The following is an 18568-nucleotide window of genomic DNA, read 5'->3' on the forward strand; positions in this document are numbered from 1 at the left end:
GGATCTTTGGATTTGCTCATCCATTCATTTGTTCGTTGCCTGTATTTCGTGTCTATTCTGTGCCATGACCTGGGGGTCTGGAATGGTCGCTGTTCTCATGATACTTATATTCTAGTGCAGGGGTGGGGATCATCTGGCTGCAGGTTGTATAAGGCCCACAAAATCATTTGGTCTGGCCCTGCCAAGGCAACCGCAGGTGGGACTCAAAATTCAATAAATCTAGGTGTTTTTTTTATAGTAACATAAATTTATATTAAGTGACCAATTATATTAAAGTGACCAATGTTATAAATATCCAAATAGCCCTTGGCAGGAAAAAGGTTCCCCACCCCTGTTCTAGTGGGTAAGATAATCAATGCAGAAGTAAACTACCAGGTAAATATATAACTTCAAATGTCTTAATGAAAATAATGGTATACTATGGAATGGTATAAAATAGGGACCCACCTTAGCTGTTTGTCAGAGAAGGCCTCCCTGAAGAGGTAACAAGGAGCCAGGCAAGTGCAGGTTGGGGGAGGAAAAGAATGTTTGGGGTAGTGGGAACAGCATGTGCCCAGGCCCAGGGCAGACAAGCCTGGCAGGTGAGGACTGACTAGGGCCTGGAAAGAGGGGAGAGTGGCAGGAGAGGAGCTGCAGAGGCAGGTGGGGCCAGACCACAATCAGCATCTCTCTGGGAATGGATTGGTTTGCTGCCCCTGCTCAGTTCTGTCAATTAGAGTTTGGCCATGGAACTATTCATCAAGTTTAACTTGGATGAGTTTTCCCACTTCAGCAAGTATTCTCCTTAAGTACAATTACATTGAGGATAGATGATAGCCAATGGGATTTATATGTATATATTCTATATATATAAAAGCCTAAGCGACTGTTATGACTGGTCGATGGGTTGCCATGATGTGCACTGACCACCAGGGGGCAGATGCTCAATGCAAGAGCTGCCCCCTGGTGGTCATTGTGCTCCCACAGCCAACCTCCCATGCTGGCCAACCCCCCGCGGTCCCTCCCCCCAGTCAGCCAGCCCTGATCGGCCCTATCGCCAGGCCAAGGGACCCCGCCTGTACACAAATTCGTGCACTGGGCCCTCTAGTAAATATATAAAATATTTTCTTTCCCTGTCTCCATCTTGAAGGTTACATGAAATGCTTGTTTAGTATCAAATATTGTCAAGCACACTGTTCAAATGGAACTTCTTGTGATGATAGAAACATTTTTAATCTGAGCTGTCTAAAACGGTAGACACTAACAACATGTGGCTACTGAGCACAGAAATGTGGCTTGTGCAACCAAAAAACCTTATATTTAATTGCATTTAAATTTAAATACCCACCGGTGGCTAGTGGCTACTGTTTTAGGGCAGAGCAGCTCTAGAGCCTGGACATACTTAAAGGGGCTTATGTCCCAGGAAGGTACTAACAGAAGGCTTAGGTTAGCTCAAAACCTGAGCAACATCTGGGATGGTTCATAGAATCCTAGTGGGAAAAAGGTTCAAACAGTTTAGCCCAAGATCTGAAGGAAGTGCATGGCCAGCGAACCTGGGAAATAGCCTAAATTTTCACCGGTATGCACCAGCCTCTCAACTTCTGGCTTTCAGTGGCCCTCAGCACGCAGGGTGCATGGCAGGAGGCAGTGTGTTGCGGAGCCTTGCCACTCGGTGTGGTCCACGGACCAGCAGCATTGTCATAATTGGGAAGCTTGTTAAAAATGCAGACTCCCAACCTCCCGAATCAGAATCTGCATTATAACAAGAATGCCAGGGATTCAAATGCACATTTAACTCTTAGAAGTGGTTGTTGTGGAAAGGCGTTGGAGCTGGGCAGGTCTGGGTTCAAATCCCAACTCTGCCACTTACCTGGGCAAGTCTTGGGCCTCAATTTTCTCACCTAAAAAAGAAGGTAATACTACTTGCCTGAAAAGATTATTGTGAAGGTTCAATGAGTTGATGTATAAAAAGAAACTAGCATGAGGTCTGGTTTAGGTTGGATGATCAATCAGTCAGTCATTATTCAACAGTCATTACTGACTGCCTATTATATTCCAAGCACCCTTTCTATCCTGTGTTTAAAACCCCTTCCAGGAAAATAATATTGGGGGAATAAAATGTTTTGTTGAGAATGGAAAGGAAAGAAAATATTCCTCTCCATCAATTTCAATACTATAACATGGACAACTTTTCTTTATAGGATTCTCAAAAATCAGGGGCTCCCAGCGTGCTCCTCAGACTTTCAAATGGGAGTAGAGGAATAGGAAGGGGAAAAGAAGAGAAAGTTAGGGACTTAGACACTAGAAAAGGTTTGTTATGGTTTTACCAGCAAATGAAAAGCAATTAGAGCCGTCTTAAAAGTGAAGCACAAACTGTTAACGGCACAGATTTTCTTTTATTAGCTTCCTAAAGAAAGAAGCAGCAGCAGTTCTCACTGGAGGTCCCACGGGTAGGAAGGGGAGTGCGAGGGGTGTTCTTTTCTGCTACCCTGGCAAAAAGGGTTTCTCACCCAAGCCAGTAGGTGTTAATCTGCTTAAGCCTGCCTGAGTGGGTCTGTTAGGTTGCTGGCACATGGCCATTTAGGGGTTTTGTTTCCCAGACCACAGGAGCCCATTTTTCCAAGAGTTCCACTAGCTTTTTGTTTGATAACGTCTGTTTCTAGAAGCTTTTACTCCTTCAACAACAAATTCAATAGAACAGAAATTTACTGAACACCTACTATTAAGCAGAGCCCTCTGTTGGGGATACAGAGATGAATACGGAACAGTTGCTGTGCTCCAGGAGCTCACGCAAAAGTAACTTCTGCTGCTTTCTCTAGGTGACGGCTGTTACACCGCCTCTTCCTATGCTGGGGGTGGGGGCGGGGGTTGACAGGAGAGGAGAGAAAGCCCTCTGGCCCCCTTCGCTGCCCCCTTTCAAGCCCTACTGACCTCGCTATGCTCTCCTGAGGTCCCAGGGGCTTCAAGGGTTAATTACTTGCTGGATGTGGCTGGTTCATTGTTCTCGCAAACTTCCTACACGCTCCAGTTCCATTCCCAATTATAAAATTTGCTTTACATAGTTTAATATTTTTCTTTTCACAGAGGCAATACACACTCATTATAGAAAAAGATAAGCAAAATGAAGAAAAAATTTAGAGCCACCCTCATTCCTACCACTTGAAGATAACCTGTTTTAATAAAACTATAACGGTAATTTCATAGGCAGTTCAAAATATAGAGGAGGGTTATCACGCAAAATTCAGTCACCGGGGACATGATCATGTTGGGGGTTTTCCTCCCAGTCTTCTTGCAGGTATTATAAACGATGCCTCATGCACAGTCTGCTGAAGTCATCTTCTGGAGGAAAAATACCGTGTGGATGTGCAAAGTGGGAAGGGGTACTTTTAGCCATACTGGCAGATACGGACTCCAGGCCTTTTACAGAAAACCCTGGTAGAAGTTTGCTGTCATTAGCTGAATTATTGCTGCTATTCAAATATTTCATCCCTGGTGACAGAATCTGACCCAAGAAACTTGTCTTTCTTCCTTGCAACCTGAAATGGGAAATATAGAGATTTCTACTTTAAGCAGGTCTGACATAAGGATGCCTGAATTCATGAAGAGTGCTTGCCTGTCATTAAAAGCCTGCCCTGTGCCAGGCTCTGACATGTTATCTCAGTTAATCCTCACAGTCGTCTTTCAAGATAGACATTATTATCCCTATTTTGCAGATGATGAAAGAAGGGCTCATAAGGTGTAAGAGGCTTGCCAGGAGCTTACACACAGTCCCTGGCAGAACTAGGACCCAGAGGACAGAGACATTATGGTAGAGTTAGTGGGAAGGGTGGGCAGACTAGGTTCAGAGCCCCGCTGGGCCGCCCACTCACTGTGGGGCCTTGGGCACGTTTAACATGCTACGTTCCCCTGAACTGGACTTAGGTGTGACGTCAGTGGCCTGCAATTAGTGTTGACATAAGGAACCGTCCTAAGAACCCAAGATATGGTGTCCATTGTAAGGGCGTGTGAAAGAAATTCCTGTGTGTTCTGAGTTCCAAGGACAGTATTCTCCTGAGTGATTTGTTTCTGGTCCTATGGCTCCTAACCTGTCAGCTCCCCTCTATAGCATTTCTCCTGGAAAACTCCGAGCCAAGTTTAAGGCCCACCTAGAAGGACCCTAGACCTTCAGGGTATGCATGTTTCATCTCATTCCTGATTGCACTTTTTGCTCCACTCTTGTTTTAACTACTTCTTTCACTACCTGGGGATATTATTTCTTTTGAGGGTGTCTGTAGTGCACTTAGCACAGTGCCTGGCCTATATTAGATGCTCAATAAATGGTGTCTCCTTTCATGCTCTTGGATTGCATCTGTGTCACTTCATAAAAAAAGAAAGACATTATTTGCATTCCAGAAAATTCTCTAATTTACAGGAGGGTTCAATAGAAACTTCTTTTAATAATAAACACGTGTATTTAGAATAGGGTGCTGTTTTCACAGACCTTTAGAGGTATTCCTTACTGGGTCTCTGTCATGTAACTGGTGCAGTGCTGACCCTCCGGCCCTTCCCTTCCCCCTGCTCCGTGGCAGGGCAGCTGCTCTCCTGTGCTATTTGCAAAGTGTTTGGAATGGAATGGATGGCATTTTTTAAATGAAAACCTTTTCTTTATCTTTCCAGAGGAATTTTAAGATAGAAGTGATCTGTTGCAGAACATACAGAATTAGTGAATCAAGTTTTCTTTTTTACTTCTGTTTTAAAAAAATATTTTGTCACTTTATTTACTTATTTATTTATTTTTAGAGAGAGAGGAAGACAGAGGGGGAGAGGGAGAGAGAGAAACATTGATAGGGGAACAAAACGTCGTTTGGCTGCCTCCTGCATGCCCCCTACCAGAGACTGAGCCCACAGTCCGGGCTGGGAATCGAGCTGTGACCTTTCAGTGTATGGGATGAAACCCAACCAACTGAGCTACAACCAGCCAGGGCTTCTTTTTTACTTCTTAAAACTGGCCTCCTACTTATTTAGTTTTTCATGTGTCTACACAGAGGAGTTGAATCCTATTCCCTCCACCTTCCAAAATAGGCTTAATTATTTTCACTATGTCAACATTCTAGACTTTATCAGAAATTAATTTGATGAGTTTATTGTCCAGTTATTATGAGTTTATTAAATAACATAAGCTTATTTATTATTAGTTATTTCTTAAATTACCATTTTTAAATTCTAAACATCTCATAAAATTCTTAAGCATCTTGAGTGTTTTTAATTTTGTCAATTTCTTTTCTCAGTCCCTAGCACTTTCAAGGTATCCAATTAAAAAATAAATTAGTAGAATTAACAATATGTATGGAATAGGTCATGGTAAGGGTCACTGTCTAATAATCTTCAAAAAGACCTGGGCAAGCAGAGCTCAATAATCTACTTATGTTTGCTTAAAGCAATTTGTTGGATCCTTAACACCTGTTGAGTTGAGTGTTGAGAATTTATTTTGCTAGGCTTGTCTGAGCTACATTGCCCCAAGATTTCTTTTGTTCTCTCTCCTTCCCTCCCTCCCTTTCTTCCTATCTTTCCTTTCCCATTTCTTCCTTTTAAAAAATTTTATTGAAAGTCTTTTGACCTCCAGGCTCTATGCTAAACACTGGGGGATCCAATGGTGGGCAAAATAGAGAAGGCCCCTACCCTCATGGAGTTTATAGTCAGGGGTTGAGGGGCAGGGAAGATAAGCATTAATCAAATCACATTCATTAATGGATGTAAGATTACAGATTGTGGTAGGCACCATCAAGGACTGTAGTGCAGTGTGGGATCTGACCCAGCCTGGGGTTAGGAAACAGCTTCTCTATATTGAGATCTGAAGGAAGGAAGCATGAGGGCACTAGGTTGCAGAAAAGAGCATGTGGAAAGGCCCTGTGGTCCTGGGAATCCTGGTACTCTGGGGAAAAGGGAAAGAAAGATACTATGGCTGGATCAGGTAGAACAACGGCAGGGGGTAGGGGATGCGTCTGGTGAGGTCAGCGGGGGCCGGAGAGACATACGTTTTGTAAAATATTTCGGCTTTCAGGTCAAGAGCAGTGGGAAGCCCCTGAGTGCTGTAAGGAAGAGCTGGCAGTGCGAGAGCGGTACTAGGACTGATGCATCTTCATTTGTCTCTGCAGGACCGATGCAGTCATACACGTGGTCTCTAACCTACACGGTGACAACGGCGGGGTCCCCCGCTGAAAACTCCCAGCAGCTTCCCTGTATGAGGAGCACTCATGTGCCTTCTTCCTCGGTCACGCACAGGATTCCAGTTTATCCTCACCGGGAGGAGCACGGGTAGGCGACTTTCCTGGGCTGCTGCCTCACTTGTAGATGTGATTTTAAAGAGCAGGGCTCACTTGGCAGTTGTTTTCTCAAAGGGCAGGAGGAGCGCCACCCTGTGTTTAGTTCTTGCTGGCCCAGCAGTCCCCACCACGACCAGGTGAGGCGGCCCCACTTTGTAGATGAGGACACTGAGACTTGGTTGGTGAAGGTCAGTTCCTCTGAGCCACACAGCTGGTAACCATGGGGTGCAGACGGAGCAGCTGTCTGCCTCCAGAGCCTGTGTTCTTCCCTCTTCATTCCTCTAAAGTCTCAGCTGCACACGCCATTCAGCCGTCCCTTGGTGGCTCTTTGTGCGCTCTGCAGCCTTAGAAAGCTTCCTGGTAGGTCCCAATCTTTTATGACTGTTCAGAGGAGGGCTTCCCCACCTGAGAGCTGGAGGTCCCTGGAGGGCAGGAATTATGAATGGGGTTCCAATGATGCTTTGGACCCTGAATAATTCAGTCATTCATTTTGCCTATGTTGTGCAGTGATGTTGCTGTGATGAAAAAACGACAAATCCATTTAAAAGTGTGACCTGAATCACAGTAGCTTTTTGCCCTTATGCACTGTCTTTATCACAAGACACTAATCTTACAGTGTCTAACAAGCAGTGATCTGAAAAACACTTACGGTGTTAAAAAAAAAGGGGGGGGGCCTTATCCTCAAGAGTGAGGCTCTGCTGTGTGGGTGCGGTGAGCCTCCTGAGCCAGGTTCCAACAGACCAGCTGTGGGGGATACGGGAGGGGAAGGGGGAGGGGGAGGGGGAGGAGGACCTCTCGGGTCCCTTCCTCAGGGTGGCCCAGCGTAATGCAGCAAGGTGGTGACCCTGAGGATAGGTGCAGGCCTGACTGTTGGTGATCTTGAGCTATTTCCCTTGATTCAGGTGCCCCAGACCGATCTGTAGTGCAGCCATTATTTTTCAGGGGGCTCTTAGAGCATTTCCTCACACATTTAGAATAGAACTTGATAATTATTTCAGAGAGTTTTTTTTGTTGCATCAGTGATGAGAGAGAATTATTGATCAGCTGTCTCCTGCATGCCCCCGACTGGGGACCAAGCCCACAACCTGGGCATGTGCCCTTAATCAGAATTGAACCTGGGACCGTTCAGTCCTCAGGCTGACACTTTATCCACTGAGCCAAACCATCCAGGGCTCAGAGAGCTTTTTGATTCTGCAGGAAAGGCCGAATAGACTCCCACATGGTCATGTCAGCATCTTTGCTGTAAAGTTGTTAAGAACAGTGATTAGAATATCCCGTGTGCGCGTAGGATTGTCTTTCTTATGGAGTGCCTTCACATGTGTGACCCTCCGAATAAGCATGTGCACATGTTCACAGGTGGGAGAAACGAGGCTGCGAGGAGCCCGAGAGCCCAAGGTCCCCCAGCTGGAAGGTGGTGGGGCCAGGCTGAGAGCTGGGCTCCCTGAGGCCTGGTCGACCAGGCCATGGTGTTTTCTCCCAGGAGAGAGCGCCTGGAAGGTACCACACCCTTCTGCATCATGGGGAAGTAGAGGCCTGAACAACACAAAAACATAAATCCCAAAGTAACCTCTTTTTTTCCTATTTGACTTCAGGATATCATATGGGGCTTTTTAAGACAACAGGAGTAGAGATTTCCATCACTAACTATGTTTTGCTCAGGGCGAGCTTTTGTTCCCTGAGCACTTGCTGGGTGGCAAGGGAGATGTGCCCAAGGGAGAAGGAAAATCAACCTGAGAGTTTAAACTTACCACAACAAAGCTACAGAGTGGACATGGTAAGGCAGGGAAAAAATGGAAGAAAGAAAAGAGAACAAAAAGGAAAAAAACAGAGGCGGTTGGTTTTTGAAGATGTCAAACTGATCTGTTCTTCCTGCTATTACTCACAATAGTCACTGTGCTTAATGCATTTTAGATACACAGGAAGCTATAACTATGGGAGCTATGGCAACCAGCATCCTCCGCCAATGCAGAGCCAGTACCCGGCCCTCCCTCCCGAGGCAGCCATCTCTGGACCACTCCACTACGCCCCTTACCACAGGAGCTCTGCACAGGTGAGTCGGTGGTCCTGCTTGCTTGTCCAGGCCAGGTCTACTCAGGTAGCACAGTGAATAAGCACCTTCCATGTACTGTGTGTGCGGCAGTGTGTCGTGGGAGTCAACCACATTCATGCTCCACTCTCTCTCACCCATGCATGTGAGTGCGAACAGTTGTCTTTAGTTCACCCTCTCTCACCTCTCTGATCCCAGGACCCAAACCCAGTTGGTTGCCATGTCTGTTTTTCGGGCAGCCCCGCTCTGATTGGACCTCACTTTCCCATCAGCATTCTCCTGGTGCAGACCCTCATCGAGTCATGCAGGACTGTTATCTCGGCCTCGTTCTAACTGGTGTCTTGGTCTCCTACGTGTGCTCCTTTCAGTCCCACCCCCACACAGTCTCACCAGGAGAATCCTCCTGAGGTGGACCCTTTATCACATATTCTCAGGCCACACCTTTCTCACTAACAAACCAAATTGACCTGCTGCGACCTGTGGCAATGGAAACGGGTTGCACCTGTCACATCAGTGTTGAGCACTCTACTGGTCTTAGACACTGTCCTGTGCACTGGCCCCAGACACAGCTCGTTGCCAATTCCACTCAATTCCACATTCTGTGTGTCTGCACTCCCACGGTCGTTGCCTCAGCTCAGGTCTTCATCTAAGTGAGATGATGGCAAAAGCCTTCCCGTTGATCTCCATGTCGCTGAACTTGTCCCCTCTCTGTTCTATCCCCTGCATTGCAGCTAAAGGAATCTTTTGGGAAAAAACCCAGTCGGTCATAATACTCTCTTTTGTGTGTCATCACTTTCAGAGTCAAGTTCAATGCCTTAGCACGTCTCCCAGATTCATTACCATCTGGCCTCTGCCTGCCTTTCTGGCCTACAAACGGCACCACCCCATCCTTGCTCCCGGCGGGCCAGCCCCTGTGCAGTCCCCATGCCTGCGCTGAGGTGGCTTCCTCTGGCTGAGTCCCTGCCCCAGTCTCTCCACTTGTTGTTCCTGACAAGCCTCTCATGGTCTTTGTGGCACTTCCTGACACTCCCCCCTTCCTTCCTCCAGGACTTTATGAGGCCCCACTCCTCTGTGCTCGCATGCACCCTGGGCTTTCCTCTGTTGGTAACACTTCCCACACTGTGATCATGGCTGACTTTCCTAACTCCCACAGGAGACCCCAAAGCTCCTTGAAGGCAAAAATTACGTCTAGCATCCCGGGGTCACAGGGCACGCTGTCTGTCAGAAGGAACAGCTTGCTTTTACTGAACATGTGCCGAGCACTTTGCACATCCTCACGGTAACCCCTGTAGGAAAGAAAGGGAGAGTCACCTGCCCGAGGATCTGAACCCAGGCAGTGTGGCCCAGCTGTCCAAGCTCTTGTGCATCACCCTCTTGCCTCTCAGATGTCGGCATTCTCTGAGCGATTATGGAACAGATGAGCAACAGGAGGAGGGGTCAGCATAAACAACAGGGTGGTGTGCCAAGGACGCTCGCTGGTTCTGCAGGTGTGGGGGCTGTGGTAGGTTTGGGAGCCTGGAAGTGGCAAGGTGAGAGCTGTGCTTAAGAAAGAGCTTTGGCAGCACTCACAGCATGAACCAGAAGGGGGGCTGGTGGAGGCAGGGAGCTCTGCTCCCAAGCGCTTGCAAGGGTGGAGAAGAGAGATGGCAGGACTTGAGCCAGGGTGGAGGCCGCAGTTGCATCAGCTGTCAGGACAGCTTTTGCCGTCATCCGGGGGAGGGCACGAGGAGACTGTATCCACGAACTCGGCACTGGGGCACACAGGCGTCTGTTTTGATTTCCATTGGAGGTACCAAGGGGAGCCCTGGTTTACTCGGCCAGACAAACTAACAAGTGGATTCCACTAAATCACTACCTGGGCCCTCATCACAGGTCTCCAGCTGCGCCACACAGACACGCCAGCTCCTCAGGGGCTGCTGCTCTCGGGAGCAGGGTCTGTGCTCCTCTCTGTGACAGAGCTGCTGCTACAGGCTGGGTCACCCCAGACACAGCATCAGCAGCTCATTCACTCATTCACTCATTCACTCATTCACTCATTCATTCATTCATTCATTCATTGATTCATTCATTCATTCCTCAAATGACTGTCAGGTGCCTACTATGTAAAGCACTGCTCTATCCTTGAGAATACAGTGGAGAACGGACAGAAACGTGCCTGCTTTGGGAGAACTGACGCTTTAGCAGGAGACACTGGTCTAACCACAGTGGCAAGATCAGGCTAACATTCTAAGCCACAGCTCCCGGCATTATCTTCCCTCTTACTTTACCCCCTCATCCCTCGCCCCTCCTTATGAAATTTCTGCAGCTGGTTTTCTGGGTTGATATTTTTACAGCCATTGCTATAAAAAACACGCACACACACACACAAAAAGAAACAACACAGGGTCTCTTAAAGGCCCATGTGGTCCCTGGTGATCAAAGATAGGCCTGCAGCATCCGCTCTAGAAGCCACACATTCCCCGACTGGAGCACTACCATTACGAGTGGGCCCAAGCGAAGGGCCCAGGACTACATGAAAGCCCAGGGTGGCGCCCTTTGGACCCAGACTAGATACCCTGTGAGAGGTGACAGGTCCTTGGCCAGCCTCTTCACCACTGTGCCCTGTGGCCTTCAGACAAAGTCTGTGACAACCTCTGACCCCACCACACAGCACACAGTACACTCTATGGGTTAGGCCTCAGTCTCCATTTAGGAAGCAGGGTGGGGAGAAGTTAATTTATCACATCTCCGCAGGCTGCTTCTGTGGAAGGTACTCTGTAAAGACAACCCTTTGTTTTGTTTTTCATTAACATTTATGCAGCAGGCACTGTTTTAGGCACTTTCAAATACACCTAATCATCCTAGCAGCCTTTTCTCCAGTTTTTAAAGATGAGGAAACAGCTTCAGAAGGTAGTTTGCCTCAGGTCAGGCATCCAGGAAGTGACAAAGCAGACCCCAATGCAAGTTCTCCAACTCTCAGGCCCCCAGAGCCGAACACTGTGTGTCTTGGAGGGTGGGAGGTAAATTTGTGGCTACTGCAACTATTCTCAGTAAGTTTCGAGTTTCCAAAGAGAAAAATCACACACCCAAGATACCTTATTTCTTCCCATTCCTGCTACTTTGGATTAAGGTTGAACATATGGGGGAAAGCCAGTGCAGGGCTAATTAGTTTTATGTTTTTTTAAATATGTTTTTATTGATTTTAGAGAGGAAGAGAGAGAGAGAGAGAGAGAGAGAGAGAGAGAGAAAACCATCAGTGTGAGAGAGAAACATTGATTCGCTGTCTCCCATATGTAACCTGACCAGGGAGAGAACCCACAACCTGAGTACGTGCCCTGACTGGGAATCGAACCTGCGACCTTTTGGTACATGGGACAACACTCAACCAGTGAGCCACCCAGCCAGGGCCAGGGCTAATTAGTTTTAGCTTCCCAGAGCAGAGGTCCAACTGGTCTAACCCTGCGTACTGAAAATCACACTTCAGTATATCAGACTCACTGGGGAAAAGGTCTGCGTTGGAGAAAAATTGCAGTGAGGGAATATGGTTACAGAATGCCATTGGTCGTCAGCTCAAGAGTAACTGGAAATGACTCCTGCCAGGTTTGCCTTAAAGAGCCAGTACAGCACCCCTGTGCCGTGTAATAATTGTATACATCCCAGCATTCATATGCGCAAAGCAATCTGTAGTAATTTGTTTTTTGAAATAGAGTATGTGTGTGCCCTTGCTCATACTGCTGCTTTGCACAACGCATGCTTGCTTTCTGGGTAATAGGAATACTTGAATTCTCATAATTTCTGAAGGAGTGAGTCCAGAGGAATGAGGCCTCACAGTGTAAGGTTTAAATTATTTCAGAAAAACACCCCGTTGCAAGGATGCTGTCCTTGTTCACATCAGAATAAGTGAACAAGAGATCTTGTCACTGTGCCTTCCTAGGTCCCCATTCTCATGCCCGGCCCAAAAGAGAGAACAAACCAGACTCAGTACACGGCTACAAAATATTTCTGAGCCTCACTCCACTCACCTTCATGGAACCTCTACCCTCTCTGCAACCATGAATGTAGACTGGGAATGTAAACTTGAGCTCAAAAGCCACGTGACCAACCAGAAGTGGTGTGACTAGAAATATACTTAGTGTGGCCTGGAGAGCTGTCCGTTACTTCCCATCTGGATGGCCAAGGCCCAGCCCTGCCCACCAGTCACAGCTCTCACAGAACCTTCATCCCAACACAGGTCAGCCCAGGGCCCGTGGGTGCTCAATCTCAGAGGCCCACTGACTGCCACAGAGTTTGCTTAGGGTGCTCTGCTTTGGGATAGCATCCTGGGCCAAAGGGAGTACAAATGAGTCAGCCAACGTGGCGTAAGATCCTGACTGCAGAGCCAGGCTTCCTGGGTTCCCACCCCAGCTCTGCCTCCAATGAGCTCTGTGCACCGGTGCCTCATGTGCAAACTAGAGATCATTGGAGTACCTATTTCATAGGGCTGTTGTGAGGGTTAAGTGAGTTAATAAAGAGTCTGGTTCAGAGTTAGCACTATTTGTGTATATTATTATGATCCTTTGCTACTTTTCTGTAATTATAGAATTAGCATCTGCCTCTCTCACTACACTAGCTCTGTGAAGGCAGGGCCAGGTCCATCTTTGCTGACCATGGTGTTCCCAGACCCCAGCACTGGCTTGCCCCTTAGTGGGAACTCAGTAATGAATGAGCGAATGACTAGATCCTTACTCTGGTACTAAGTTGCTGCGTGACCTCAAGCCGGTCATTTCCCCTCTCTTGACCTCACTTCCCTCATCTGATAATGAGGGGAGTAGGACCAGATGGTCAGTGCCTGAGGCTCTCCCTGTCATTAATGGACCATGATGTTATGATTCGAGGAAGAATATTAATAATAGTTAACACGTTTTGAACACTCACTACATGGGTGTTCTGTTTCACATGAATTAACTCAGTTAATCCTGGCCCTAAGAGCTCAGCAGATACGACTGTCTGGCAGAGATTTGGGGGGAGCTGTGCCCTCTTCCAGAGGAGGCTGAGAGGAAGCCAGGGCGGGCCCCTGGCAGCGCCTCGTGCGGTGAGAGCTGCCTTTCATAGGAAAACAGTTTGTGCTCCTGACTGGGCCACCTTTCACCCTTGGCTCGAGTAACAGCCCATTTGGTAAGGGTCAGGGATAAAGGGCTCATTCTTCCCTCTCCATGTGCAGGAAAGTCAGCCCTTGGTGTGGGGAGTCGTTTCTCAAAATAGAACGTCCTAATATGGTTCCAAAGAGGCCCAGAGGCAGGCACAGCTGAGGCAGACGTAGGCCTCGGCCATGTGACTGAACCTTTGACTGCTTATGTACACAAGCTCTCACACACACACGTGCCCACAGCCACACCTCACACACCTCTCACAAGGGAGGAACTGGGGCCTTCGCTCCATTTTAACATCAAGGACAGTAGCCTGTGATCTGACCCAGAAAATAGTAACTTCCTGTTATGGGCCCTCAACAAAAAGCGCCTTTATTCCGGGCCGAGCTCCCGGGACCCAGGGTTTGTGCCCAGCCTGCTGGAGGACCCGGCATGAAACCGGATGTGAAGTGTGAAAGGTGAGGCGGGTGCCACGGGCCGACTGCATAGAAGCCTCATTGGTGGCGCTGGTGACCGGGCGGCGGCAGCGGGTGCAGCCTCTCCCCGTCAATGGGCTCTTCACCACGGGAAAGCGAGTCACTGACTCATTTGCAATTAGCTGACCTAACGGGACAGAATTTTCCAAGCCGGATTCTGTGGTAACAGGATTTTATTGTCACATTGGAGATATTTTGAGCCAGCCTCATTTCCAGGCAATTATTCTTTTGAGTCTGTGACACAACCCCTGGGCACAGCTGCATCGCGGGTCCTTGATCAGGCACAAAAGCCACACTCTCTCGGGTTCCGTGGGAAGGAGACTCCAAGTCCGCACACAAGCCGAGGCAGCAAAGATGGTCAGAACTAGCAAGCGGAGGCCTGATCAGAACGGCCGGACCCTGTGGTCTGCAGGGAAGAGGTCCAGGTCAGTGGGCTGCTTGTCCACGAGGGAGTGCTCTTCCTCTCGGTGTCATTCAGCTGTGGGCCAGGCGGACAGATGTGGGGGGAAGCGGGGCCCCAGGCCTAGTTTGTACACCAGCTCTGCCACTGGCTGGCCATGTGACTGTGGGCAGGATGCTTCACCTCGGGCACTGCTTTTCTCATCTGTATGACTCTGAGATGGATTATGGGATCCCTGAGGTTCTATCTAGTGGTGACATCCCACCAAATAATAAATTACTCAGCAGATAGTTAGCCCCTGCTAGGTGCCAGGCATGATTCTAGATGTGGGGAATATGGTGGCGGACATGAGAAGGCCCTACGGGAGCTTATGGGTGACTCTAAGCCAGTAGAAAAAGGCAGCTGCTGAGAATGACAACATTCCGATCAGAGCGATGGAGGGTGGAGCATTTAGCTTCTTGAGCTAGGATGTCCAGAAAAGCCGCTCTGAGGAGGTGACATTTGAGCTGAGATCTGAAGAATGATCACAAGGCAGACACACAGGAGCCTGGAGGCAGGGAGGGGTGGTGAAGCACATTGTGGGCAGAGGAGACGGGTAGAAGAAGATTCTCTGGAATGGGCACGAGCCAGGCATGCCACAGGGAGGAGCCAAGGAGGGCATCGTGAAGACAGACTATCACGAGGAACAAGCAACCTTTTTGAAAAAAACAAAAGACTGTTTTGTAATATTTCTTAATATGAGCTGTTTAACACCTGAGATCCTGTTTTATTGAGCAGGGCCCAGTCTTACTGTGGCCTCTCTGGGATTTAAAGTGGGTCCCGGGCTGGAATTCCACTGCCACACAGACAGCACCATGTGGCTCCCGCACGGGGACCAGGGTGCACTTCAGCATTATGAAAGCCTGTCAGTAGTCACCTTGGCAACAGCCCTGGTGCCGTCTCCTGTGAGTTCCCAGACACCGCTATACCCTTCTCCCTCTCTCCTACCTGCTCTTTTGACTGTGGAGTGGCTGCACTTTGCTCTGTAGGGCATGCTGTCCTGGGTACTGCAGACCCTCTCTACTAGGATCCCTCCTTCTCGAAGATGAATTGCTGGTCCTCTTCGCATGCCTGGGGCCTATCAGCCTCCCCTGCCCCCCTCGAGCTCCCACTCAAAGAGGCAGAGCAGTCCCTTTGGCCCCTGAGACTACCAGCAGCAGCCATTGTTGTCATGCCCCCTTCTCCCGGCTGTCCAGGCTTCAGCCTGTCTGTCTCCCTCACAGGAGGCAGCCTCCCACCTAATCCCTCAGGGCTCCACTCTCCAACTGTCAGGGAAGACAGATGGGGAGCAGAAGAATTCACACACTCTCTCCCCTACTTGCAGTCCTTGCCATCCTTGTTGACTGGCTCCTGTCCCTCTTGGGGTGGCCCTTAGCACAGCAAGGAAATCTTTGTGGTGACTGGCCCACAAACCAGGCGCCTCCCCTCTGATTGTACCGAAGGGCTTATTTGCATAGCTGTCTTGGGAACTGGAAAAAAAGGTAAAGAAGAAGCACTTCAGAGACATCTCTTATTTCTACTTCTTCCTAGAACTGTTTCCCCTCTTCTTACAGCTACAAGCACCTGTTTTTCTGACCTGCACAAGAGCACACCTCCCCTCCCTCTCAGTTGGCTCACCTTGGCTCCTTCCACATTCACACACACGGAGCCCAATTATTGCCACTTCCTGCTTGAGTCTCTTCCAGGATTCCAGTGACTGGAGACCAAAAAGATGTTCTTCAAATGATAGGCACTAATAATAACCTTTGAAGCTGTTAGCTTGCTTGCTTCCTCTTCAAAAGCCTGCTTTTAGGCTGCAGTTCATAATTGAATTCAACTGTAAAGTGCTATTTTTAATAATGTCATTGTATTTCACTTGGCAGTACTGTTCTCTTGGGTTGATTGACTGGGACCTATCACATCTCCATAACTAGTGATGAAGCTCACAGCCAGCCATCCACATCTACTTGGACATGCTATTGCTCATGTTTGTTTTCTCTCTCTCTCTCTCTCTCTCTCTCTCCCTCTCTCTCTCTCTCTCTCTCTCTTTCTCTCTCTCTGCCTCCCCCACCCCCACCCCCTTGTATCACTCCTATATTCCCAGTAAGGCTATTCCTTCTTTGGGGTTTGACTTCCCAAGACATTCCAGATTGAGCACAAAGTCTATATTACTGGTTGAGTGAACACCAGTCTAATACTGGCTAAGAAATCTTTTGCATTTCCCCTGTTGGAGACCTAGACCACAGTTGGATCTTTCAGAAGTTCACTGATTCCATCCCATCGACTTGCACTAATAGCATCTTAAGAAATTTAACCAACTGTGAACATGACTAATATTGTGTATATGTAACTTCAAGCTAATTTTAACTTTGTGGAATTTCTTTCCCCTCAACAAGTACCCGTTTAATAGCCCCACTTCTCGGATGGAGCCTTGTTTGATGAGCACTACTCCCAGACTGCATCCTACTGCAGTCACCCCCCGATGGCCAGAGGTGCCCACAGCCAACACGTGCTACACAAGCCCGCCTGTGCATTCCACGAGGTATGGAAACTCTAGTGACATGTACACACCCCTGACCACCCGCAGGAATTCTGAGTATGAGCACATGCAACACTTTCCTGGCTTTGCTTACATCAATGGAGAGGCCTCCACAGGATGGGCTAAATGACTGCTCTCATAGGAATCCGTATTTAATATTAATAAGTATTAATAATAATAATAAACCCATCCGCCCCCCCCCCCCCGAAGACTTTATCTCTATACATTATAACTTGTAAACCATTCCTAGGCATCCATCTTCCTAATGAACGTGAGGCTGGGATTCAGTATGGGATGAATAAACTTTAGTTCAGACACAGGACCCACTAAAAGTCAGTGAGATTGGGTTCCTGTAGCCAAGCCAGACTTGACTTTCTTAGAGCACTATCTCAGACAGGCCCCTCTGTGCCTTTTCCCTTTGTTCCAGGACTTTGTGTTGCCAACCACTCCCCATAAGTTACTTATTTTCCTGTTGACAAAAGCTCTTTAGTCTTGAAGGATGTATACTGGAGACAGAATCTGGTTTGTGTTCTTGGATGGGCACATAATTTACCAAGAGCACTCGCCTTGTTATCTGTCTGACATCTTACTGTACAGTGAACAGCCCTCAGATATGCTCAACGCATTCCTTCTGCCTGGTGGTGCTCCCAGGAGCATCAGGGCTAAATGCAGGTACCTGGCAACTCGTGCCTGTCACAGGACCTGCATTAGAACGTAAGCACTGTCTAGGGGAAAGGAAGAGGTCTGTTCTGCATGCCTTAAGTTGACTGACGTTCGTAGGGGACCAATTCTTCTATGTACAAATATTTGTCCTAAGTTTGCACAATGGCTAGTGTCAGCAAAAGGCAGGGAGGGGCTTCTAAAGTTCTGTGCGATGTGGATGAGGAGCATTGAGTATCACATTCTGCTGTATTAACGTTGTGAAACTGGATGGACCAAACATTAACTTACTGAGCACCAAGTGTGCAAGTGACTTCCACGGTTCCTTCATAAGACAAAATAATTTTCGACACTTTGATAGAAAAAAATATTTCAAAGCTGTGCCTTTGAGCTTATACTATACTGTGTATGTGTGGAAATAAAAATGTATTGTACTTTTGGAAAATTTTTTCGTAGGCATTCTTCTGTCAGATTTGTAGCAATTTGTGCAGTTTGTTAGAGCTTAACATAGGTTTTCTTTCTGTATTATAAAAAGCACCAAACAATTATGGTGGACCTATTACCCTATGGGTAAGAAATAAATAGAAATATGACATCGGATGTTTTAGCAATTGTTCTGTAAATAAAATCTTTGATCACACCCACTTTGTGTGATAATCATGTCTACAGCTAAAATGGAAATAGTTTTATCTGTACAGTTGTGCAAGATATGAATGGTTTCACACTCAAATAAAATGTATTGAAATGACCTGCTTTCATTTTGCATTTGCTATGACTGTGTGTGTGTGTGTGTGTGTGTGCGCGCGCACGCACGTGCATATATAAATAAATACCATTCTGAATACTAGAGTGAAAGTAGGCAAAACAAAACTAAGTGGTCCCGAATGGTCGTGCTTATCCAGTTCATCATCATCTCATCATAAAACAATCATTAAAATTTGGGTAGGCCTGGTATGCAGTCCTCCGGCAACAATTTAGTGCCTGCAGCCTGATTGAGGTTTGTAGGGGACCAATTCTACATACAAGGACTTAAGTTTGCATG

At 47.6% G+C, this 18568-nt stretch overlaps 1 protein-coding gene across 1 annotated transcript in view; it reads left to right on the forward strand.

Annotated features, from left to right (window-relative positions):
- The window catches only part of RFX4 (regulatory factor X4), a 131711-nt gene extending 113460 nt beyond the window's left edge, over positions 1 to 18251 (forward strand). Inside the window, exons 16-18 of the mRNA XM_036300786.1 lie at positions 6114 to 6273; positions 8193 to 8331; positions 16724 to 18251. Coding sequence (XP_036156679.1) covers positions 6114 to 6273; positions 8193 to 8331; positions 16724 to 16996 — 572 coding nt within the window. The 3' untranslated portion in view covers positions 16997 to 18251. The remainder of the gene's footprint in view (positions 1 to 6113; positions 6274 to 8192; positions 8332 to 16723) is intronic.
- The last annotated feature ends 317 nt before the right edge of the window (positions 18252 to 18568 follow it).

This window comes from Myotis myotis, unplaced genomic scaffold, assembly GCF_014108235.1.
Source record: "Myotis myotis isolate mMyoMyo1 unplaced genomic scaffold, mMyoMyo1.p scaffold_m19_p_3, whole genome shotgun sequence".
Classification (NCBI taxonomy): Eukaryota; Metazoa; Chordata; class Mammalia; order Chiroptera; family Vespertilionidae; genus Myotis; species Myotis myotis.